This window comes from Sebastes fasciatus, chromosome 9 (assembly GCF_043250625.1).
Source record: "Sebastes fasciatus isolate fSebFas1 chromosome 9, fSebFas1.pri, whole genome shotgun sequence".
Taxonomy (NCBI): Eukaryota; Metazoa; Chordata; class Actinopteri; order Perciformes; family Sebastidae; genus Sebastes; species Sebastes fasciatus.
In genome coordinates, this window is record NC_133803.1 from 11,983,248 (window position 1) to 12,009,713 (window position 26,466).

Here is a 26,466-nt window from a genome sequence, read left to right on the forward strand (position 1 = left end):
GACTCTTTCTTTCAGCCATGTGTATTATCTGTGTACACATTACGTGCATCTGTTTGTGCCCGTGTGCGTGTCTGTGTGTTTGCCTAAATGTGTGCCTCTTGTCTCTGTGTGCCTTTCTATTTCCCAATAATTTCCCCACGCACACACTGTGATTGAGCTCAGCTTTGCTCCCAATTCAATGCTTATCTTTCCTGACTGTGGGAAGGCTTATTTTTCGTTTCAGTGAAATATGTCTGGCTAACAAGCCTCTAACGAGACAGAAGGAGGGTGTGGGACATTGCCTGGGTATGGGAGAGCAGCGAGTGCGTAACCATGGTGCTCGTTAATTTTCAAGGGGAAACCTAATTTCACAGGAGTCGCATGGGAGATTTGGCTTCAGAGCACAGAGGCTGTTGCCTATGCATGCACTTAACTGCGGCATCAGAATTAAGTCCTGTTAAGTTTGCCACATGGCAGCAAGCAGGCAATTAGAGGGTCCCATTTGATCCACCGACAGAAGCATTTGAATGAGTCAACCAAACTCACAGTAGAGCGTACGTGACATACTAGCTGTTTATCTCTATTTTCTGCTGTCTGTTTTACCTCTTGCTCCTTTATTTCTCTTTGTCTTTCCCTCTATCCTACTCTCTCAGGTTTCTGTGGTCAACGCGTTGGACATGCAAGTTGTTGTATCCACCGTCCCACCCACCTTAGTGGAGGAGAATAGGGAGGAGATCATTCGGTAAGACAGCATTTACCTTGATTGAAGTATGAAAAAAAACAAATACCCTGTTACATGAGAAGAAACCAATATTGGTGTTTGTATAATGCTAGGAGTACATTTTTGTGTTCATTTTCAATGTACTCTCTGTAACAATGAGAAATTGCTTGTTAACAATGGCACCTGTGGCCGCTAAGTCAACAACAGTCAGCGTCCTGTTGCTCGCCCTCGCACAACCGACACACACGACACTGAAAGTGATTGACAGGTATCATGTTGATTAACTATAGCAACATTAGCCAGCTAAATCCACAATATCACTATATATTTCACATGCTTGGCAGTAATGTTAATTCACCAAACGAAGGTCCCTCCATGAATCGAAAGCCCGGCCTATGTTGATCCTAGTGTAAACTTTTCCTGCTTCAGCCTCCCGACCGTGGTCAGAAGACACAGGGGAGTCACCGTAGTTCTGGTCTCCTGGACCGGAGTTGATAACGTTACTCGCTCCGGAGCCCCGTCACTTCACTCAGCAGCAGGGAAACACGACACATTTCTGCACAAACTGCAACTTCCAGTGTACATTCCCTTGATATTCTCAAAGCTAAACTATCTCTCTCCTGCTCCACTGCTCGCTCTTTTTCGCACACACTCGCCACCGCTCACTGTCTCTTGCTTCACCATTCACTTTCCTACGTGCACACACACTCTTCACACTGGCTTCGCTATTCTCCCACAACACTAGTTTTTGCCAGACATCGGTCACATTCCTGTTTTGGGTTCCCGGGCTTCACTAGATATGACTTTCGGGTTTTTTTCGTGCTTCTGTGGAGTTTGTGTTGGTGTCTGAGTTGTGGTGGGGGCTGGTCGTTGGTGTTAGCGGACTCCATTTCTAACCGAATGCTAGTTACAGCTAAAGCACTCGGGAGCGCGTATGACGTCACATCCGTTGGATTTTCCCGGAAAAACAGGCCCGGGTTCTTCACATTAAAAGCAGTCTGCAGGCTAATAGAGGAAAACCAGAAAGTCACAGAAGGTCTATTTTTTTAGGTTAGAGAACAACCTGTTCACACATTGGCAATAAAAAATGATTTATATGTGTAAAAAGTTAAATACAGTCCCTTTAATATCAAGCAAGCCACTGTGTAAGGGGAAATATTCACCTTTCAAGCGATGCCCGTCACCTCATCTTTTATCCCGTTCTCATCCACGCATCATATTAATTTCTGTACATTTCCTTGCCCTCTAATATTCCCTTTGTTAATTGATCTCAGGAAGCAGGGACACTGGAAAATGAATTGCATATTTTTGTGCAGTACTATGATATGAGGTGAACTTAGTTCAAGGTATTTTTGAAGGCCTGGAGTGACATTTAGGATTCAGTTGTGCCAAACGACAATTAAAACAAACAGGAACTAATAAGAATTAGTGTTACGTACAACTTGTCTGTTGTTTTTCCAATAACCATTGACCAATCAATTAAAGTCATTGATTAGCCAATGAGACTATTGAGTCCTCTAGAGTCTGTTTTCCTGGTCCAAATTAATTAATGATAAAGATTCATGACAAATCTTTTCTTGCCGCTGTTGGGACACCGTGTTTAGTCTAATTAGTCGATCTGAAAGGCAAATGGGTGTTAATAGTTGTTTTTCAAGAGCTTGTTATGTCTCTCCCACACAAGTGACACCGCTCTTTAGGCTGAAAAAAAAAACATTAGTCATGTTAAGCTCTTTGCAGTGATGGCATTTGAGAGGTCTGCAATTTTGCACGGAGCTGGTGATGATCCAGGGCCATTTTACCTGAGTGCTCAAACTGTTTATCCACTTTGGCAAAGGCTGACGGCAAGGCTTTCCTTTATTGGCTGTAATTTGAGGTGTGGATTTCTCCTTGCCTGAAAAGGATTATCAAAACCTTCCTTTGCCAAGAGCCCAGTGTGGAGAAGCAGAAAGCATCCCAATCATTGCCAGAATGGAGCACTTAAGATTGGTGGCTCTTGTATTGCTTTGGGCACAGAGGTGCCAGAAATGGTTTAAACTAATGCAAACCTGGATTTTGTCTTATATAGGTCTAGGCATTAATTGCTTTTTTTGTATTTACACCGTTATTGCCTTTTTTTATATAAGTTGTGGTTTTGTGTTCAATTCAGGATTCTGGAGCGCCACGTCCAGGACCAGATTCCAGGTGCCAAGGTGATTGTAGAGTCAATTGGGCCGCGTCGTCATGGCGATGGCTTTGAACTAGAGGACTACAGTAAGTCGGACCTGATGGTGTACGCGATTGACCCGCTCACCAACAGGGCCATTTCGCCCAAGGAGCTCTTCAAGTGAGTGGGTGTATTTTATTACAAAAAGTGCAGTCAAATTTATGTCCTAATGTCCCCGCTGTGCCGTCTTCCCTGCAGTCTCTCTTTACCCTCCGTCCATACAGTGAGTCAGCAGGCTCCCCATGGCTTCCTCCTCTATAGTGTCTCCATTTTTTCTCTGCCTTTACTTTCTTCATAAGACCGTGTTTATCCTGCAGGTGCAGCAAGTCTTCCATATGTCATAGAAGAGGGGCAGATGTAAGGGAGAAAAAGGAGGGGGGGCGAGGTTCGGGAGGGACAAAGTGAGAGAGAAGCAGAGAGTATTTCAATCATTCCGTTCAATCCGTCATGCCAGCGCCTCAAAGAGCCTGGAGATGTGCCAGCAATACATTTTATTCCTTTTGTTTGGGACATCGAGATGGAGAGATTTCTGTTTCTGTTTGACCGCTGAGAGGCCATGTTCATACGCTATTAAAGCAACCTAGAAAAAGTGCTTTACGAGACATTTTTCATCCCTTCAGAGAAGAGAAGACTCGGTCAAAACCTACTATATGGCTGGACCGTGTCAGTCTGAGAATTTATGGCTAAATTGTTACACAAACAGTCAGTGGTCATGTCTATAATGTTAAATCCAGCGGTACATGTCCAACAGGTCTGGCGAGGAGACTAGAGGACACGCTGCTCCAATCACATGGCCGTTAAAGCGGTGACGCACTCTATCATGGCATGCACCTGATTGGTCCCTGGTTTTCCGCTTGCCGGTGCTTGAAACAACATGGCGGCCTGCACATAACCTTTCTGTTACTCCGTCTAAACAATCCACCAAAATCTACTTCTCAAAACATTTTAAGCAAGAAATAGGCGATGCCACTGCTGAATCTTGTTTCATTTTAGAACTACATTGCCTAGTTTGACAGCTTGGTCCAAGTTTCGCACTGGACGGGCTCATTTGCATAAACTTGAGATTTTTCAACTTTATGCAAATACAGACCCTTTCCAACTCGCCGCAACACTCCCACCATGCACTGGAGGACTGCTTCTCCTGCTTTCCATATGGAAAGCATTGAGACGCCCTCCGTCACCATATCTGGTGGAAATTTGGCAATAGAGGAGCAATCGCACCGGTGAGTGGAACCGCTGACACGCCCCCATGAAAACGAAAACAAAGGACTGTTCCCGCCTTTTCATTTTGAAAGAGCAACGGCCAATAAGTAAACTCAAACACTCGGCCGACCAGTCGTGTTACTTCATCACTCGGTCAATCACTCCGTGACAGACTTTTGCGTTTGTAGGGCTGGCCCTCTGTGGTACAGCCAAAAAGACCTGAGCTGGCACCTGAGGACAATCTTACCTTTCTCATGTTTCTTAGCCCTTCTCTCAGACACCAATCTTAAAAAGGCAACCCCATCAGAGCATGTGAATTGCCAATCAATAGGAAACAGCCCCCTTATGAGTTGTCCCCTTCACTCTCTATCAATTTGCTCTGCTGCTTGCCTTACATTGAGCTATCTGACACCATCTTCTGTCTTTATTTCTCCTCATATGGTTACTGCCAGTTCTGTTTTGTGTGTGGCTCCTAAGAAACTGCATCCTTCTCTTTGGAATGAGTTGTGATCATTTCATTTGGAAATGCTCCACTCAAATGACATTTAGAGGTGCTTTGTGTATGCACTGAATTAATCTATAAACATTATCTTGGTGTCCTTGACCATCAGAGGAGTGCCTCAACTGTTTTTTAAGTGGGGGATTGAGGCTGGAGCCTTTGGAAGTGTGACACTTGTGTCATAGGGACAGTATTGTTTTTTAACCAAAACTAGTGACCATCGCCGTTATCGCAAGTGGCAGCTTTTAAGAGAGCCAAGCTAATTTTAAAAGAGGCTCACTCCATCCCTGCTTTAATATGAAGCTGCATCCTTAGATACAGATACTGTCAGGGAAATCATTTTGACTAGAGGAGAAAGGCTTTTTATGCATGCAGTGCATGTCTGACAATGTTGTGGGGTAATTGCATGTAATATATCTGTGACTTTGCTGTCAGATCACAGAGGGAGAAAGAGAAAGACAACATAGCGGGTGGATTCTTGCATTACACAGTGTCCTTATGCCACCTTGAATACAGCGCCGTCTACCATTTGACCTCTCTAGAGGATAGATTGCCAGAGAAGCCAGTTGATAACCTTCATCTCCGCTCATTCATTCACCTATAGAAAAACAAAAATGACAGTAATTGGATGTGGCAGTGTGCTCGCTCCTTTGTGAAGCAGAATGTTTGAAAGCCACTCGGGTTATTGCTACAAAACAACATTGGAAGAACAGTGGGTGGATTGCTTGTATGCATTTACTACAACATTGAGGCAAATTCTGCTACATGTCTGTAATTGAAAATCTGTAGGAGTGTGAATTAACACATTTTTGGTAGATAGGTCACACTATTTTTAATATCGTATATAGTATTTCATTTACCTCTTTTTGACACATATATTACACTTAAAGGGATAGTTTGAGTGCTTTGAAGTGGGGTTGTATGAGGTACCTATCCATAGTCAGTGTATTACCTACAGTAGATGACGGTCGGCACGCCCCCAGCTTGGATAAACAGACAGGAGTTACCGCACGGAAGCAAAGCAATGTACTGCTGTGGACGGGGCCGGCAGCAAAACGTAGTTTAGCCACCTAAAAGAAAGGCCCACCTAAACAAATCCATATCAGTTTAAGTGTACTCTATAAGTAGAATATTTTCTCTGGTTTACCTTGCCGTCAGACAGCCCTTTCTGACGAGGAACAGAAGCCGTTGAATCCATCTATGCTCTCGCCAAAGCCACCAGATTTCATTGTAAAAACCTGTAATTTTACCTCGCAGAACACGGGGGGTCGCTGAATCCAAACTAAGCAAATAACACAAACCAACTAACCGATCGACGTAGCGGTAGACTAGTTACTCCCATATTCTGCGATGTAAAGTTTCTTTTTTTTTCAGCGGAGTCTGGCTGATCTGGCAAGAGCATAGATAACGGCTTCAGTTCCCCGTCAGAAATATAGACTGTATAGCTGTCTCACGGCAAAGTAAAGCGAACATTTTCTAAATACAGCATACACTTAAACTGATATTGATTTTTTTAAGGTGGGCCTTTCTTTTAGGTGGCTAAAATATGTTTTGCTGCCGGCCCCGTCCACAGCAATACATTGCTTTGGTTCCGTGCAGTAACTCCTGTCTGCTTTTCCAAGCTGGGGGCCTGCCGATCGTCATCTACTGTAGGTAATACATGGACTGTGGATAATAACCTCATACAACCCCACTTCAAAACACCCGAACTATCTCTTTAAAGATGAAAATGTATTTCTATGATCAGTATGCAGATCCCCGGTTCGCTTTTACATCACTCATAATGTGATGATCTAAATTACCAGATGCCACTGACCTTGAAATGATTGTCTCTCAGCAGATGAGATACTTAAACCTGCACTAACTGATTTGTTTGTTTTTTTGGCCACTTGGGGACAGCGGAAACAAGTTGTTGACGTATTATGCACATTTGAAGTTGATATGGCAACCTTCTTAGCAAACAGTTACACTCTTTTAGCTCTGTTTTGGGTCTCTCTCCTCAGCTGGTCACTAGTCACCAGCTGTGCCATCTGCCATAAGTAGGTTGTGTGCAATGGGTTTACAGAACTTTCCCTCTGCAAACAGCTGCCTGCTGCAGTGAAAAACGACGCTATCAGAGCTGTGAGAGCGAACCAAAACAGTAAATTTGAGGGCTGGACAGCTAAACAATGAGCTGAAACTCGCTATAAAGCTGTGTAAAGCCGAGCTGCAGATTCATGCGATAACTCTCTGTGGGATCATCACTTTCACATTGTCTCATTGTTTTCACATCATCATTTGATACATTGTTTTTACAAAACTATTGATTGTAGCCGCTTTAAGATAAATCTGATATTCAAGAGACATTAACTGTGCTGCTAGAAAGCCACTTCTTCTCCTGATCTCAAGATGTGTTATAAATCACAGATTTCTCGATGGGAATGTGCTGGAAATCAACAAAGAGTTCCAGCCGTTACTGGGGGAGGGCGGCCGCGTCCTCGAGATCCGCACTCCAGACATTGTGGCCAGCGTGAAGAAGGCGGCGCAGGCTGTGGGCTACACAGAGGGAGCTCTCCTGGCCCTGGCCATCATCATCATCCTCTGCTGCATCCCTGCCATCCTCATCGTCATGGTCACCTACAAACAGTGAGTACTCTCGCATCAGTAGTCGTCTTCTGTAATCGATTAATCATCTTTAACCGGTTGTCAGGTCATTAAGTGGGAAATACATTTTCATCAAGCAGACCATTGTATTGGGAGATATTGTGTTACACTCGGTCTCAGCTGAAGCATTTGCTCCTCTCAGATAAATCAGATATTTATTGTTGAAATATAAACCATTGTTTACATCCTGTACCCTGCGGCCGGCTAGAATAGAGCCAGCAAAACCACAAACAGCATTGTTGAAAAGGGTATTTGTCAAGTATTTAAGATAAATCGAGTGCATTTCTTGCTTGGTTGCTGCCTTTTTGTGTGTGTCCCTCTCTCTATCTCTATCTCCCTCCCTCTCATCAGACATGCTGACTGCGCACTCTGCTGGGCTAATCTCCCTGCTCATGCTCTGTGAAAGCAGATTAATTAACACTCATTTGTGACAAATATCTACAGCCAATTGTGACCGTCACAGTGCGTCTTCACGCTACTTAATCATCTCTGCCTGACACACACACAATAAACAGTGTCTGGCTTGCTCTGTCTCTCTCAGCGCGCACACACTGTGCAGATTACTAAAGCATTTTTTTTTGTTTAAAGGTGAGATAGTTGAACTGTTGGTTGTCAGGTTCTTATCCCCTCTAATCGTGGGTATGCTGCAAATGCTCCATAAACGGTGATGTTGGGGAAATGTTTATTCACGGCAGATGGGCGGAGGGGATGTCCTTTCGCAAATGCACAGACCGAGCACACAGCAGAAAGCTGTTGATGGTGACATTAGACCTAACACGCAAACTGTCACAGCAGATGGCACTCTGTTGTTGGCGTCATCGCTTTGGTAAAATGAAATGATTTAGGAAATAATTTTTTTCATGTGTCAACATTAGTCGCCGTTGCCTAAATTTGGGAATGAGCGTAATATTTAAAACATGATTCTGTTTATTCATGTGGAATAATTGAATTTTGTTGTGAATAAGTAATGTTGATGCGGAGCATAGAAGATTCACTTAAGAAGAAAGCAACGCATGTAGCCCTGCAGTCACTGCTGGAGGCTTGAGTGCTTCCTACTTTGCATAGAAATTGGGGAGAGCGTACAGAAACTTTTCTCCTGTTTTGTGGTTAAATAGATAAACATTGTGTGTTCTACAAATGTCTTTTGTTGTCTTAGAAAGGATTGCATGAAAAATGGTCATTATTTAATCTAACATGTGTCACCTCCCAACATTATTACCTGCTAGCATTCAAATTGTACAAGGTTACGCTCACAAATGATGTAATTACCTATCTCTCTCTCTCTCTCTCTCTCTCTGTCTCCTCTCCTTTCTTCTGAATCAAAACCTATAACCAGGTTCAAAGAGTAAGTAATTATTCTTATTCATGTTTTATAAGTGATCCCTCTTTCATTGCTTGAAGTGTGTGTGTGACAAGTACAGTTCCTCTCATCTTTATTATTCATTAGTTATTTAAAGACGAGTTGAATGTGCGAAGATGATGTACAAAATGCATGCTAGCTAATGGCATAAAGCGACGCTGATTCATCGTGTAGGTTACAGAATGAATGTTCAATTTGTCAGTTTCTCTTCATGTGGAAAATGTGATGAAATTCAAAAGGAAAATCAACACAAAGTCAACCAGACTCATAGTTCTGTACTAATATCCTCTTACTTAGGTTACACTTGTCACTAAAACCTGTTCCCCATCAGTTCTGCATGTGCATTAATGTTAGACCTACTAGATAAGAATAGTATAATCACGCAGAATGTAACTCTAAAAACACGTAGTTGGAAACAAATAAAAGGTACTAATTAGGGGATGCTAATTTTGAAAAATGTTCTTAACCGATAACCGACCCTCGTATACCGATTATTAACCGTTAAACGACAAGATTTGTGCCTCGCATGCAGCGGTGCGCCAGCTGCAGTGCATGAGGACAACAGACGACTGAGTCCCTAGATCACCCGTATGGGAGCGTATGGGAGCGTATGCTGCGTTTACTGTCTCCAGTTCACCGTCCGGGAGCGTTAATTTAGCAAGCAGACACTTTCCCAGTAAAAGTCTCCACCGAACATTTAGTTTAGTTGAGCAGGTTGTCCGCTGTGTGTCTGCCCGGCGTAACGACACTCTGTCTGTCCGGATTAACGATAACGATTATTAACATTTTTTTTAACCGGTAGCGTTAATTGGTTAAAATGCTTAATGTCGGTTAACGGTTAAACGGTTAATTATTAACATCCCTACAATAACTTTTTAGTTGTTAGGGATCATACTAATTAGCGTTGTGAAAAATATCAATGTATCGATACTGAATATTTGAAACTGTTTCATTACTCATTTTCTGTAGTACCGATACATGGGGACCAGCTGTGCTTTCTGCTCTCGCTGCTCTCCGACAGCGAGTTGACGCAAAAACACACACCGTTATTCATCTTTTTATAAAAATCTAAAATGTGAGACACTCAATGTTGTGTACATTTTTCCCCGTGGTAACGAAAATGGTTCCAAATCTGTATCGATATTTTTCAAGGTAGTGAATCGAAGTTAGAAATTCCAGTACCGTAACAACACTAATACTAATCAATGTCATTTTCTATGACTGTCATGGAGAATTGCAGGTATAGACTTTAAAATCTGACTTACATAACTATATTGTCATGCTCCCTTGATATCTAAAACACTCTTATGTGTTGTGCTTGTGTTGTACCCATGCTTAAAGCTCCATTAAGCTATATGTTTGGTATTAATACAGAAACAAATGCCCTCCTAAAGGGGGAAAGGATTGCTAGTACTGCCAATCCCATTCAGAATCAACATTTGGAGCTCTACGCAACTTTCAGAGTAAACAATTAGCTGGTGAAGAGAGTTGAACAAACTAAGTTTAGTTTAGTTTTGGAATCTCTTTTCTGACCTTACCATTCAAAAAAACTCAATGCAGCTTTGCGTCAACATAAGATAAGAATAGATGTTACCTATACCACATCCCACTATATGGAGTTATTAATTTCCTCTCCTCAACATCTCTTTAGACATGACAGAACAACACAGTAACTTTAGTTTTACCACCAGTTAGTGAATGTGCCTGCTTTTTGCAAAAATGCCTTGTGAAAACACATGGTTAATTCATGGCAGAGACTTCATGCATAAGTGATGTGTCTGGCTTCTGCTCACTTTTTAACCGCACTGTTCTAGAAAGGACGAGTTCATTCTTAACTACCTGAAATGTGAAGGAAACAAAAGTCTTGTATTTTGGGTTGATTTTTCTTTGCATTTCTGTGTATGAGGGTTTTTCTTTCTAATTACTTTTTGCATGTGGTGTAGAAACACAGTATCTTGGTGATTGTTAATGTGAACATTTTGCACAGGCGACAGGCAGAGTGTGCCAAAACTGCCAGGATTCAGATGGCTTTACCACCAGGAGGGAAAGCACCCCCAGCGGGTGCTCCCACTGCTAACCTCTATGAGGAGCTGGGTGACAGCAGCATGTGAGTCAACTCTGACCGTTTATTATCTACCTCCCATCCCACTTGTTCCCATGATAAACAGGTACTTGTAGGTTCCTTTCTTTGAATTGCTGATCAAAAGACATGCTTTCAGGTTGAATGCTAGGACTACTGCCTTGGTATTTTCCTGCTTTTTACACCAAACGTTGTCTAGGATTCAAAATCATATCCTTCCACTCTTCTAAAATTACCACTGGCAGCTCTGCATGTTGACCTCAGACATCCACCTACTGCTTTAGACATGTTAGTACCTGCTTCAATGGATCCCTCTACTCTTTGGCTTTCTAACCGTGATCCACTTTAGATGTTTGCAAACCACACTGTGTGCCGCAGCACAGCCGGTGATCAGACTTCAGCTAATATATGTGTTCCTAATTTGACTGCGTATGCAGGTATGAAGGTAAGAGTGTGTTTAACTTCATAAAATTACGCATAGTTTACTGGAAATACAAACAAATGGAGTGCTGCAGGAATGAGTCTTAAAACCCGGAAAGGAGTTCGCATTTTAGCACTTCCGTTTCACGAGAGATTTTCACATTTTGTTCTACGACAAAATACGCCAGAAAATATCCAACTCGTGAATTCTGAAGCTTTTATGTGTCTTACAAAAAAGGTTGTTAACAAGTGACTAAATAAGACTACTAACCGCCATCACGCCTACTCGTCCGCCTTTACAGCCTCGTTGCGTATACTCGCGTTCATGCACTGTGGTGTAGTTTGTTTATAGCCTAACATTAGCTTTTTTATTTCTGGCGATGGCATTTACACTTCAAAAACCATAAAGTGGAGTTCATTTGTGGAGATTATATTACAGAATGTGTAAGTATCATGAACGTTTGTTTGCCACAGAGCTCGTTTTCTGCCTGTGCGATTTAAACTTCCGGGTTGGCCTTCAAAAATACATCATCCCTGCACCACTCTATATAGACCTTTGCTTGATAATTGGTTTTCATGAATTACATTAAACTTTCCTTTGATTAATACCTACATTGAATGCTTCCTGAGCTTGCCTCTATGTCCAGTGTTTTGCCATCGGATTTCACCTTCCATTTTAAATACTACCCCGAACGTGTAATCAAATGTTAATGTTCGCTGATTAAATGAGTTTTAAACTAGATTAAATTGAATTGAAACTGCCGCCCCGCTGGGTTTAATCATTTTGATTTACACCATGTTAAAGAAATACTGCTATTAACATCACAATCGCTGTTAAAAAAAAAAAAAAAAAAAAATGGAAATTTAACGGCAAACTGTAAAGAGCTTCTGCAGTGTTTACAACAGATGTTGACCAACACTCAACAACAAGCAGAAGCTTTTCTGTACCAGGAGAACAGCTCTCGTGGGGATTGTATTGTAGCCGAGCAACGTTTATTTGGGGTTTATTTTCCAAGAGGAGTTGGTCCTATAAACAACCCCATTAAAAGACTCCATGTGTAAAACAAAGTTTACTATGCAGAAAGGTATAGTGTGTGTGTGTTTGTGGCAACAGTCCCGCATACTCCCAGATGCACACAGCAAATAAATCAGTTCGGTATTGACGTACTCTTGAGCTTACGCTTCATCCACGCCTCTGACATTTCTGCTTTAGTCTTCTTACCATCTGTCTGTGTTTCTGTCTTCTCCATCATTTCTATTCCCCTGTCTCTCTGGATTCAGACTGCAGTAAGTAATCCCAAAACATATGACGTCTTAGGTCTATGATCAGTATTATATGTAAATATAGCACAGGAGCAGCACCCTGTTTCCCCTCTTGCTTATAGCTTTTGCTGAACATATATAGATACGATTTTGGTTAGTACCTGGCAGGATGTTTCTTTTACCATTAATACCCCTGTGTATAAATACTAGGGCTGTCAATTGATTGAAATAGCTAATCACGATTATTTGCAAATTAATCGCACATATTGTATCTGTTTAAAATGTAACTTAAAGGGAGATTTGTCAAGTATTTAATTCTCTTATCAACATGGGAGTGGGCAAATATGCTTGCTTTATGTAAATGTAGGTAAATATTAATTATTGGAAATCAATTCATTTTTTTCTCGCCAGAATTTAGCGTGACTTTGAACTTTATTTAGCCTCCTTCTCAACAACCTATATGACATGGTTGGTACCAATGGATTCCTTAGGTTTATTAGTTTCATATGATACCAGTATCTAACCCTGAGCACCACTACAACCTAAAAACCAAGTTACCTTAATGCGTTAAATACATTTGTGGCGTTAAAACACGTTAACACGTTAACTTTGACAGCCCTAATAAATACCTTTCTAATTGGCAAAGCCTGTTTTGTTAATTAACCTTGGTAAAGTGGTTGTAGTGGAAACATTTCATAGTTTTCCATGTAATCAGGAAAAGTGAAGCACCCTCTGTTTAGATTTAGTGAACTTCAGTAGATATATCTCTATAACTGTCTTCTAGCGCTCTCCCTTCCCATCAGTCAGTCGTCTCCTTTTGTGCCGTGTGGCCTTTACCTTCTCTTCATCTCTTAGTGTTGTGACTGATTTCACTAATGCATTCAATATGGGTTGATGTTGCTTATTTGCTTTATACTGTATCTTTGGACCAAAGCCCGGCAATATCTGTGCACATAATCATTTAACAAATTCAATATTTAATCACATCACCCTTTTAATCCTTTAGCATAAGCTTAGAAAGTTTTTTTTTAAAGTTATCTTTTTTCATTTGATTTGCCTTAAAGCCTTAAAATACAGTCGTTCTGCGTGACAGTCACAATACTTAGAGTCATAATCAGTTAAGCTGCAGGAACAATTAGCAGTGTTGCTTCTGCATCACACTTCCCTTTGCTTCGCTCACCCTTAAAACCATTAATCTTCACCTGTCTCAAGTCTTTTTTCTTCTTCACCTCCACCTTTTACTGGGAACAGGGCTAAAAAGTCTGTCATTGAGGAGGCCGAACACCAGAGGATTCTTAGCACCTTCGCCTGTCGCGCCATTGCAGCCCGCGGCAACGGAGCACTGCATGTCAACTTGCCCAAGTCAGAGAGCAACGTGACCTTCCTGTCAGACCGCAACCCGCTCACCACTCACAACCCTGTGTACGATGACAGCAGTCCCGAGGTCTCTGCTCGGGGGGAGAGTCCGTCTGAAAAGAGGTTCAACTTTTCTCCCCACCACTCAGTGGGGTCAGATTGTGTCTGGTCGATGCCTGCTCGCATTCACGTAGGGCCGAGGAGACAAGGTCTTTTGGACCCGGACGATTGGGAGCTTGAGCTGCTCCATGCAGCCATGAGCGGCAGGCGAAGGCCGGAGAGTTCGTCCACGCTTCACCTGAGTGGCAGCGAAGAGACCAAGTTGTCAGTCCGCGAGCAGGCCAGGCAGTTTGAACAACAGGCCTTTCAGGAGCAATACCTCAAGCAAAACAGAGGCTCCCAAGGTTCCCTCGCTTCCATCCTTGTCAGGGATAGAGACGGCGATGAAACGCTGGAGCTGAGCTCCGAAACTCTGCTCTCCATCATGGATTACTCCTACAGCTCCCCTTCTGTGGGCAGGGATGTGCCACCCAGCATTATCAATGCTCAGGGAGATGACACATGGCCCAGCCAGAGACCGACTCCGCCCGTCCTCAGGAGGTTCAGCACCAGCATCTCCAGCTACATGACAGTTCAGCCTTGTCAGATCACTGTGGAGATCATACCAGACCCACCAGAAAATCCCGCGCCTCCTCCTCCTCCAAGGCAACATCCACCCTCCCCACCCACATCTCCTCCCTCTAGTCCACCTTCTTCTCCCCCTCAACCTCTATATACCCCTCCCTCGTCTCCTCCTCCTCCTCCTCCTCCTCCTCCTCCTGTCGATAAGCCGGTTGCGACCCCACCTCCTCCGCCGCCTCTTCCTCCCCTCCCTCCTCCTCACCTCTCTCTTCCTCACCTCCCTCTTCCTCCCTTCCCTCCTCCTCACCTCTCTCTTCCTCACCTTCCTCTTCCTCCACCACCCCCACCCTCACCCGCCGTCAGCGATCACTTGCGCCCATGCGTCCAGTTCGTTCCAACCAATTTGCCGTCCGTTTCCTCGCTTCGCCCCGTTTCAGAACGGAAACTCCCCCCTCCTCTCGACACATCGAAAAGTGACGGGGGGAGGAAGGAGCTTAAAGGGATCCTGAAAAACATCCAGAATCTAGCCGCAATAGAGAGGTCTGTTGCCAACCTGTACAGCCAAGTAGACAAAACTTGCAAGGTGCCCAAGTTTAACAAGAAACCACAAGTGACTGAAGAATCAGAGGGTGCTAACAAACCGCAAAGCTCTGATCCCTGGGATGAGCAGAGCATGCCAAATACAACCAACTCCAGCTCTGCGGTCCAAATCAACTCGACAACAAGTACGAACTGTGCTGAAAATGGAACGAACGAACTGAACATGGTAACAGACGTTCAGCAGACGGGCCAATTGAACTCAAGCAGCCCAAACACTGCTGAGAGCTTTTCTTCTCAATCCACAGTGTTCTGACTTTTCCCTCTTTGTCTCCACACTCTCATTATTTCCATTTATATATATATCCATGCCTGTTGTTCTGTTGTTTGGGTCTTTCAGAGAAAAATGTTTTTTTACTTGATGTGGAAATCAGATTTTAGTGCCAGCTGTCAAGAAATGTACTCCGCTCCGCCACATCGACTGTACGATATGCTTACAGGCTTGCATTAGGGTACAAAAAGAGGCTTGCATGTACAGCGTCAGTTCGGCTCAGTTCATTTGCATGTTTTAATTATATGAACTGCTATGAGAGCTATGAAAGTATTAATGATACCCCAGAGTTAACAGTTCTAGTTAGTGTTATAAGTTATTTCTGTTCATAATCTTAACATTAACATTTCATAACCAACGCTACTTTAATTAAATTATACTAAAGACCAACATTTATACATTTCACAACCCTGGGGTCTGTTTCCTTAAAACCATTTGCTGGCTGCGTATTGCTGATTTTGAATTTGTTCTTCTACTTCTTCACATAAGATAAGAGCGTGAACATTTAGGATGATGTTGCTTTGTGCAGAATCTAAATTAAGCAAAAGAAAGAATTATGTTTTTGGGGGTTTTTTTCCAAATGAGGGGAAATTACCATAACTGTTCAGAATTTCCCAAAGGTATGCAAATACTATGAAATGAGCTTCAGAGTATTCAGGAAGGATGATCGGATCGGATTTGTTGGTGAAACGTATTCAAACCATTGTGCAGCTCACATGAAATACTGCATTATTTTAAACTACTTACCGTGATGGATGTATGTGAGACATAAACATTACAGATGTATGATGCACTGAAATAACTGATTGTCATATCTGCCCCGGAGCCAGGGAACAATAAACACATACAAAAAACTATTCTAGAAATATGTTAACCAACATTACGTGAAATGAAATGAATTGGTTATTACGCTAAGGCAAGCTACAGGAAACGCTTTGTTTAAATTAGGGCTGTCAATTGATTAAAATAGTTAATCGTGATTAATCGCAAATTAATCGCACATTTTTTATCTGTTCGAAATGTACCTTAAAGGGAGATTTGTCAAGTATTTAATACTCTTATCAACATGGGAGTGGGCAAATATGCTTGCTTTATGCAAATATATGTATATATTTATTATTGGAAATCAGTTAACAACACAAAACAATGACAAATATTGTCCAGAAACCCTCACAGGTACTGCATTTAGCATGATCAAATTATAACAGTGCAAACTGCAGCCCAACAGGCAACAACAGCTGTCAGTGTGTCAGTGTGCTGACTTGACTATGACTTGCACCAAACTGTGTGTGATTATCATAAAGTGTGCATGTCTGTAAAGGGGAGACTCGTGGGTACCCATAGAACCTATTTTCATTCACATATCTAGAGGTCAGAGGTCAAGGGACCCCTTTGAAAATGGCCATGGCAGTTTTTAGGGTAAATTTAGTGCAAGTTTGGAACGTTATTTAGCCTCCTTCCTGACAGGCTAGTATGACATGGTTGGTACCAATGGATTCCTTAGGTTTTTTAATTTCATATGATTCCAGTATCTTCACTCTAGCTTTAAAACTGAGCCCGCTACAAACTACAAAATGATGTTAATGTGTTAAAGAAATTAGTGAATTAGTGAATTTGTATTAACGCGTTATTATTGCGTTAACTTCTACAGCCCTAATATAAACCAATATTACATGAAATTAAACTAATTATACTAAGGCAGGCTACAGTTGAATACAGATAAGATAGGGCCAGGCACTTCTACGTGAAAACATCTTCTTATGTTGGTTGAAGCAGCAGCAGCTATAAAAACCCATCGACTGGGTTCCCCGGCAGGCTCATGTTGAATGGAGAGAGCCAACCTGTGGGGGACCTGTCTATTCACATGTCTGCAGAGATCCTCCCAGCATGATAAAGTAGTCACTGTGATGTCCCGGTGCACACTGGAAAAGGCTAATTAGAGAGCCAATCAATCGTTAACTAGGGCCGCTGCCTGTGGGACTGTCAACTACTGTTACCCTCTCCTTTTTTTTCCATCTCTGTGACCTTCTGCCTTTCCCATTTGTCTGTGTTTCTCCCTCTCACTTCCTCGCTCCCTGTAGTTAGTTCTAATACTTTCCAATCCTTGGCCTCTTCTTGTTAATCTCTCCTTGTGGTTCTCTGGAGATTCTATTACCTTCTTTACACTCATTGCAATGCGGCCTCTGTCCCCCTCTCTCTTCTTTTGTGTGCTCAGGTTTTTTTTCGCTTCCACTCCTCTCCGTCTTTCTCACACGTACCCTTCGACGTGTTTGTTTCGCCCTCCATGCCCTAAGGCAAATGGTCTTAGCATACCTCCCTTCCAGAGCAATGTAATGTTTGATTCATCACACGTTCCCCCGATGGGCGGATCGAAGGCCGGCTAATTCTGTATTCCATGTTCACTTCATGGGGTAATCGCTTTTGTAAAAAGGCAAGCAGCTCACATGCTGTTTTTTTTTCTTTTCAACCCAAAGAGCAGTGCGCCTTAATGGATGGTATTCTCTATGTTCCAATTTTACAGCTGTTTTTTTGTGTCCTGACTGATAATTCATTTTCAGTAACACAGAAAAACGATCACAAGGAAGGCAGAACTAAAGCGTTATACCAGTTTTAATAATTTATGTAGCACTAAACTTTATTTCTAGCGCACTTTTCTTCGGAAAAGTTACAAAATGAGTAACAAAATAAGAAAAAATCAAGATATACTTAGTATGTTTTGAGTAGAAATTTGATGAGACTGTCTCAACCAACCAGATATCAGCATAGTATGTTCAAGAAAATACAAATCAAAGACTGTATGTTAAAATACATTTTAAAGATTAGGCTATAATTAATATCAATGTACACACAAAATGCTGATCAGAGAGATCCTTTGTTGCATGAAAACATCCACCTGCTCTTCCACCACATAGTGTATCATATTTTTGTTAACATTTAACAATTTGGGAAGCACATTTATTCGCTTTAATACCGAGAATTTGATGAGAAAATCAATACCACTCTCACACGGGAGAGTGGTATCATTCTTCTCATCTAACCCTCGGCGTATTTCCCAAAATGTTGAATTATTCCTTTAACTGATTTCTGCTTCAGTAGGTTGGGTAAATTTGTTTTGTTGGTTTAGGTTTTTGTGGCTGCAGAATAAAAAAATCTATTTTTATTATTTCCTACATATAAATATGCAGTGAACGAGTGTAAAGCTAGTTATTTGTGAAGATCAGCTGACTGCTGTCGATATAACACGCTGGGTTCTTCAGTATTCCGGTCTTGCTGTAATTCTGAGCTCACCTCTCTCACCTCTTTTTCCACAACATTACCTTATCACCCATCTCTTCCCCCCAAGTCCCCTCTTGTGCAAACTTCCTACGGCTGCTGTCCACTGGGCCATTTTTCTCGATGTTTCATGAAGCAGCAGTAGCCAGCAGCCAAGCCAACAGGTCATCCATCAGCTCCCTCTCCCATCATCCACTCTGCCTGGGAGGTGTGGCCATATGGCGGTGCCCTGTCCCCTGGTCCCTGCCCATAATAACAGATTACAGCTCTCCAGAGGAAGCTCACATCATCGCTTGGCCATATATCTGAGTGTGAAAGTCGTCATCATTTATGGGCCCAGACAGGTTACAGTTGTACGCTTGTGAAACTGGAGGGTTCAACTCGGCTGCTCCATTACTCGCCGATTCTCATTGACTTGTACCGAATGCACTGCAGATGCACTGTTGTCCTCTGGAGTTTTTTTTTTTTATGTGTTTGATAGAGGGAAATCTTTAAAATTTACCTCCTTCAATTTAGCTAAAAAAAAAACATTGCCGTGCGTTGAAAGAAAACAGCGAATTATGATGTGATAACAAAAGACAATTTTATTAACTTTCTTTGAGTCCTCCCTGAATCACAATGTCCTTTTCATATCTGCTAGATGCTCTAGATATGTCTGTATAAACACTGACTTTTTTTCAAATTCCAATCTTCGCAGCCTCTTTGATATTTGCATTTTATTGTATCTTTTCTTTCCTCCCTGTTTGGATGAGATAACGGGGGAAAAAACAGCCCACACCAGCACGATAACATTGTGGCCTTAGGCACCCTTTTTTAAAACTGAACAATATCTGCAACTCAGTAATTTAACACGTGAAAATGCACAGTAAGTAAAGCTGCAATTTCCTCACTGGTCAGCAGAATGTAGCCCTGTAGGCTTAACATTTCATTTATCTAGAAGCACTTGAAATGTTGCTGTCAATCCATATTCATTATTTGTCTTATTTGTCTTATTTCCTCCTCTCCGCGGCACACAGGAGGCGAGGCAGACAGGTAAGCATTCCTGTTGTTGATGTGTTTTTATCTCATTGTTGCGCCGAGACATTTTGTCACCCTCAAAGCAGCTTGAGGCAGTTTATATCTTATTATTCTTATCTACAACTCACTTGATGGAAAACACTAAATGAGACTAAGATGAGATCCCGGTGATAGGACTTCTGACACTGACATTACAGTTTAGGTTTGATTTGAACGTCTGTTGTATTCCCCAATGTTCCTGTCAAACAGCAGATAAGCAATTGGATGAGTTTTTTTCTCCTGTGGTGGGGAAAAAAACTAATCAGGGACCAAAAAAAAGTGACTCTGTTTGACATTAAACTCTGTTTTTGTCACCTTCAAATAATCTATGAACTGTCAGCATCTGACATATGGATGTTTTTTTATTTGCAATTTCCTACTTACTCCTATTGCTTGGCTTCCCTCTTTTTCCTTGCTTCGTTTCCATCAATATTTAACAATCTTTTCATCTTGCTCCTCCATTGTTTATAACATAGACTTAGCGATACATATAAGAGAGGCCTGCATTGTCTGGATTTACATCTGAAATGTGTGGAGTGAACTCTTCCTTACGTTTGTGTCTCTCCTGACCATCCCTTCCTTCCATCCTTCTTCTGTACTAATCTTTGGCAGCAACAGCAACTGCTGAGGCCATCTCTTCTGAGACCTGAGGTAGAAACCCTCCTGCTTTTCTTAATTCACGGGGATTGTAGTCATTCTCCTGTATACTCACCCTATATGCTGCTGCTGCTCTTCTTCTTCTTCTGTGTTCCTCCGAGGAGTGCTGAGTAATTTCTCTCTCTGCCTCTCTGAAATGAAGGAACTCTCCATGGAGTCCGGTATCGACCCAGGCCAGGACTACTACGCGCAAGACTACTATAATTACGACCAAGGGTGAGCATGCAGCCCGCTGACCGTCTCAGCTCTCATCTTTCTTACTACAATCCATGAAACTGATCTCCATCGGTTCATTTAAAGCAAAAAAAAATAACATCGTTAGGTCTTATTTATTGTGACCTTGCTTTCCAGCTCTCATTTCTTAAGGTCCTTGGGGAGAGGACAGTCTTTTAAAGAAGTTCAGAATAAAATGATGAGCATAACTTGCGCTTCCCCTTCAGCCGTACATAACATCCGAGCGTTTACCCTTTCTGCTCCCGTCAAATGAGATCAATTGAGTCGGGCACCTGAGAGTGTGAAAGAGTTTTCCCATGGTTTAATGGATAGAAGGTGCTTTGGCTCGCCTGTTCCTTAGTCCATATGGCGTAAAGAGGAAAAACATGGAACTCAAAGCCGTAACAGCTGCTGAGAAATTGTTATTCATTAAACGCTCCCGGTCTACGGCAGGTGACTACCACTATGGGGAATTACAAGTTCATTAAAACAGGGAGAAGATTTTGCACCTTACAGGTTTGAAACGCTGAAAGAAAATCTGACGAATGTTAAAAAAAACTCCATATTGATATGTTGTAATTGCCTCCGCAGTTACTCAACGACTTAATATAGGTAATCTTTAATAATTCTAATTACCTCAGCTGTTGCTCATGTTGTCTGAATCACGCTGGCCCTCATGTGCAACAAGCTGTACCTCCCCTTCAGGTGGACCACCATGGGACCTTATTTCAGAAATAATATGTACGGTAGTCAACGACGAGGGACAAATATAGTTTTGATCCTGTTTGAATTACGCCATGAATCACACATATGATGTTTGTTAATTGAAAAGATAATTTTGCAAGTCAAAAAAGTCGCAGTTTGTCGAAAGAACGAGGAAGATTTGTTGCTCTTGTGACATCCCAGTACGAAACACACAGGCATCGTAGCTTCAGCAAGAGAGACGTCACTTACGCGACTTTTGGGTGTCTTTCTAATTAGGTATTTTAATTTATGTATTTTGTCTTATACTTCAACAGTTTTACAATAAACTGTGACTTTCTTGACTTGCAAAATTATCTTTTAAATTGACAAACATTATATGTGTGATTCATGGCACAATTCAATTGGGATAAAAAATATATATATATATATATTTAAAAGATAATATTTCACAAAGTTCATTGTCAAAGCTTCTTTTTCCAATGAGTGTACCACCATCACTGTGACCGGATGCCTTTGATGTGTCGCATTGAGCGGCAAACTTTAACACAGCGGTCAAGCTTTTAAGCCTCTTTCCTTTAGGCTCTTCTCTAACTCAGTATTGTAGAGTAAAGAGAATAATTAAAATGTTCAATATCAACGATCCAAGCTAATTGCAGCCATCCACCACACTAAAGCAGACAATCTGCCTGGATAATATTTAGAAATATTCAAACTGTCAAATACGAAAACAATAGATAAATGATTAAATCTCTTCTTCATCTTCACATCTTTCATTTTAATGGCAATTGGCAGAAAATAAAACTGCATTCTGCTCTCTTTAGTTGGGGGCGGCTTGGCTGGATAGACTCATTTAACACTCCCCTGATGAAAGCCATGCAGCCAAACATGCTCTGCAATAAAAAAAAAGCGGCACATTGGAGAAGCGTTATGCAACCTGATTTTATTCAAGAGTTTTAATGGGCTTTTAGGCATTACTTATTACTCCACAGGTTCCCATCTCAGCATGGGTTTGCTTTCTTGTAATTTATTAGACCCCTTTGACAAACATGAGCAAATATGTACTGCGCTATATTTATTTTTGGAAAAGCTCTATCAGCTTCTGCAACTTTCTTTCTCTCCATTATATCCCTCCAAACTTACAGAGTGCAGCAAATCCCCACAGCAATTACTGCCTATCTGATGGAAGATATGGCCAAATCGACCAAAAAGAGACCAAAAGCTGTAGTGCATGGGGCCAGCCTCATATAGGAGAGGATGTAGATGAATCCATTTATTTAAACTCATTACGTCGTTGTTGCCGATGCTGTCTGGCTTACTTTAGGAGTCATTAAAACTATAAACAAATGGTCAAGGTAGTCCACAGTAATTCTAAACACTGTGTTCATATGTTGTGTGAATCTATTTCTCAGGTATGACATTCCTCAGTACGGCAGTCGGAGGAGGCTGATAACTCCCATGTACGATGAATATGGAGAGGTGATCGTGGAGGACGACGGGTATTACTACGGTCCTCATGGCACTGAGGTATTACCTTTCTTTAGATGTGAATTTCATACGTGCATTGATAATGTCAAGATTGTTAATTATTGCCTTCATAGGTTGTGTGTCCAGTGTATTATTGAAAGAGAAGTATCAACCCGACACACATTATAGATCTATTATCACAAATTCTGAATTGAATATGACTGTCTTAGGACCGAGGCAGAGGCAGGGGCCGCGGTGGAGGTGCACCCAAGCGAGTTGCCTTTAGGGACATGCCGCCAGGGGATGAAATCGAACCAGCTGAGCCAGCAGAGGCTGGCGAGCCTTCTAAGGCTGCCAAGAAACTGAAGTCTGTCATGAAACTCAGCAAATTCCTGGCGGCCAGCAAGCAGCCGTCTGATGCCGGTCCTTCTGGCAAAGCTTCATGGAAGAAAGCCAAGATGTTCAAGATGTTTGGTGCCGGCAAGAAGGACAAGGATTACGCCAAACTGATGTCAGCCCGCCGTATTGACAGCCAGGAGAGTCTGACTGGCGGACCAGCCAGTTTGGGACCGATCGACAGCAAGACTGATACCCGCAGCCGGCTTGGCAAAGTTTTGAAGAAAATCAACTTGGGCAACAAGTTGCTGCTTCGGAGGAAGTCACAGAGCAGCGTGAGTCGTGGCTCGGCCACAGGCAGCGAGAGAGACGAGGAGGCCTCACAGATAGCCAGTGAAGATGACAAGAAGTCTAAAGTGTCCATTAGTGTGACAGAAAGTGAGCCAGAGGCAGGTGCAAGTGGGAGCGGTAAGGAGAGAGACTCTGATGAGGAATCCTCAGAGAGAGGCAGTGTTGACACAGATCATCTGAAAGTAGATTTGGACAGGGATGAAACCAACGAAAGCACTGTGGACTCAGAGGAAGAGCCTGACGAAGATCCGGGGGACTCCGATGAGGAAAGCAAGTCCAAATCTGAAGGAGAAGAAACTGAGAAGGATTCTGTCAGTGAGAAAGAATCTGGGACGGAAGGAGAATCGGAGCCGGAGAGGTCTTCGGCTACGGAGAAAGAATCAGAAACTGAGAAAGAGTCAGACTCTGAGAAAGAGTCTGAATCTGAGAAAGAAACTGAATCAGGATCAGCAACAGAGAAGGAAACGAGCACAGAGAAGGATTCAGGGACAGAGAGAGGCTCTGATGAAGAGTCTGAGGAGGAAGAGGCTTCAGGGAGCACTAGAGAAAGTGGGTCTTCTGCCCGCTCTTCCATGAGATCATCAGCTACTGAGGCCAGCAAGGGGAGCAGCGTTTCAGGCATGAGTGGCAGTGGAAGTGGCAGTGGGAGTGGTAGTGGGAGTGGGAGTGGTAGTGGGAGTGGTAGTGGAAGTGGTAGTGGCAGTGGCAGTGGAAGTGGTAGTGGGAGTGGGAGTGGGAGTGGTAGTGGGAGTGTTTCCAGAGGAAGTGCAAGTGAGAGTGGCAGTGGTAGCGTTAGCAGTGTGGCATCTTTATCTGGCTCCACTGCTAGGTCGTCACAGAAAAGTAGATCATCAGGAAGCGCCGTAACCTCAGAGAAGTCCAGTGAAGAACTCAGTGAGGGCGAGTCAGGCACGGGGACAGCCAGCGATGCAGAGTCAGGGTCAGGGTCAGGAAGTGAAGGCTCTTTGTCGCGAGAGTCCAGCCAGAGGAAAACATCTGGGTCAGAGTCCGATGGAGGCTCTGCAGCCGGCAGCCAGAAAACAGACCAGAGTTCCCAGGGCAGCGAGGAGAGTTCAGCCGGTTCCCGGTCCGCCAGTGGCAGCCGGCGTTCCCAAAAGTCCATCCTGAGCCGCAAATCTGAGGACACAATCACAGAGGAGAGTGAAGAAGAGGATGAGGAAGGATCCGAGACTGCTGACGAGAGCAAAGAGTCAGCCAGCGAGTTAAGTGATGACGCATCGCCCGCGAGTACCAGCGTGGGTTCCAGAGACCCCGGGCCCTCTTCTTCCTATACTGGTCTGCCATACGGCTCCGATATCAGAAGCATCGGGGACACCTCTGTAGAGACATACGGAGGACTGTCCCCTATCACCGAGGTGGACGAGGACGCCATCTCCTCTGACAAATCCTCAGCCAGTGGCTCCGGATCAGAGGCCGGCAGTGCGTCGAAGGCTACTACGTCCGATGCAGATTCAGAGTCTGAAGGAAACTCAACTTCCTTCTAGAGAGATATATTGTCCACTGTGAAGTAAGAGAGTGAATAAAATCAATTACCCTTGCATGGGAGTGAAGAAATATTGCTTGCCACTGCAGAGTGTTTCAAACGTCCACTTTTTCCTCTTTTCCCCTAAGCAAGGAAAACCGTCGGAGGTTTCCTGCTGCAAAATATCAGAGTTTTGCTCTCTTTCTTACACCTTTGACTTATTCTTCTCTTTGATGTTTCCTGGGTGTGTTTTTATGCTTTTACTTTTTGTATAACATCATGCTCTTGTTTCTACTGTGAGATTTTGCATGTTGCAGTAGTATCTGCTTTGACTGAGTGTTTTCCTCTGATTTTGAAATGATCTCTTTCTGGGAATATACAGTATTACTCTTTTCCATAGAAAAACAACACTTCTCCTCATAAATACAAAAACACAGAACTGCAGATACTTGATCACAGGATGGGGTTTATACTCTCATTTGTTAGAGTATGAATTCTTCTTGAAAGTGCACAGTTATATTACTGTAAAAACACCATTTTATGGCCATATGTTTGATTTGTGGAAGGCATCTTTGTTCAGTACATAATAGTCCTCAAATATATAACAGCATAACTTCTGCTAAAAACCAGAGTATTTTTTCTGGAACAAAGAAGTAAATTATGGAGCGAATTCCCCTTAAATACCGAGATCTTGTACAACCCAGCTATCTACAGTTTCTGCAGTGTTTGTGTTTGCTTTCTTTTCTGAGACATTTACATATAGACAAATCCGGTTTGTGTGTTCTGCGCCGCCAATACTGCGGTGGCAAGTCGTGGTGACCCTAACAGTATTAACTGGTGACTTTCAGCCGAATGCATCCTTGGTTGGTCGTGGTAACTTACGTAAAGGGTTGGAGTAGATAATAAACACAGATGAGTACGAGGTCACAGCTTCTGTCACAACGAGTAACCACGACGCACTCGGCTGAGAGTCCCCAGTTACCACAGTTAGTTACTTGCATTCAAAGGCACACATATTGTAGGGAGACGCCACCGCAGTAATGGTGACTTGTTTATTTCCGGTACTTCCCAGGATTCATGTACTATACTGTACCTTCTGAAGAAAAACAGATATTGACCTTGACCCCTTCTATCCTCCTCAGCTGGGGAAAAAGAAGCGGATTAAGCTGGTGGTAGATCGGGAGAATGAGACCAGCTCCACGGGAGAGGAGAGCACCACAGAGATCCAGCGGAACCGACTCCCCAACAGCCACAGCAACATCAACGGGAACATCTACCTCGCACAGAACGGCACTATCGTCAGAACTCGGCGGCCACCCCTCCCGAACAACTTGAAGTCGGGCTCCCCCTGCCGGCTCGGTAAGCATTTTAAAAAACTAGATAAGTTGGGCGTGACTCATGAAGAACCCCCTTCAATCACTAGCATCGACGGCACAGGAAGCGACACAGAAGATGGAACAGGTACGTGTGTTCCTTCTAACGTGGACGTCAACCTCAACACTCGATCCTCCTGCGGCTCCCTCGGATCCGCCATCACGGAACTTAAAAGTTTTGGGTCCAAAACCAACATTGCCAAGGCCTTGATTGACAGAAACAGCAGCGGCCCGTGTGTCAACGAGGAGCAAGAGACTTCTGTTGACAACCACAAGGACAGCAGGGAGACGCTGGAGTCCCACAGCGACCACACATTATCAGACGAGGAGGAGCTATGG

At 42.9% G+C, this 26,466-nt stretch overlaps 1 protein-coding gene across 4 annotated transcripts in view; it reads left to right on the forward strand.

Moving 5' to 3' along the window:
• The window catches only part of LOC141773910 (protocadherin-15-like), a 316,265-nt gene extending 290,233 nt beyond the window's left edge, over nucleotides 1–26,032 (forward strand). For 2 of the 4 annotated variants that reach the window (XM_074646069.1, XM_074646071.1), the window contains 3 exons: nucleotides 633–721; nucleotides 2,847–3,023; nucleotides 7,012–8,497. In XM_074646069.1, coding sequence (XP_074502170.1) covers nucleotides 633–721; nucleotides 2,847–3,023; nucleotides 7,012–7,234 — 489 coding nt within the window. In that variant the 3' untranslated portion in view covers nucleotides 7,235–8,497. Of the gene's footprint in view, nucleotides 1–632; nucleotides 722–2,846; nucleotides 3,024–7,011; nucleotides 8,499–8,584; nucleotides 8,594–10,595; nucleotides 10,716–19,505; nucleotides 19,522–20,157; nucleotides 20,197–20,344; nucleotides 20,419–22,529; nucleotides 22,645–22,814; nucleotides 24,800–25,896 lie in introns of those variants that run through there. The other 2 variants (XM_074646072.1, XM_074646070.1) reach the window with 2 other exon arrangements.
• The last annotated feature ends 434 nt before the right edge of the window (nucleotides 26,033–26,466 follow it).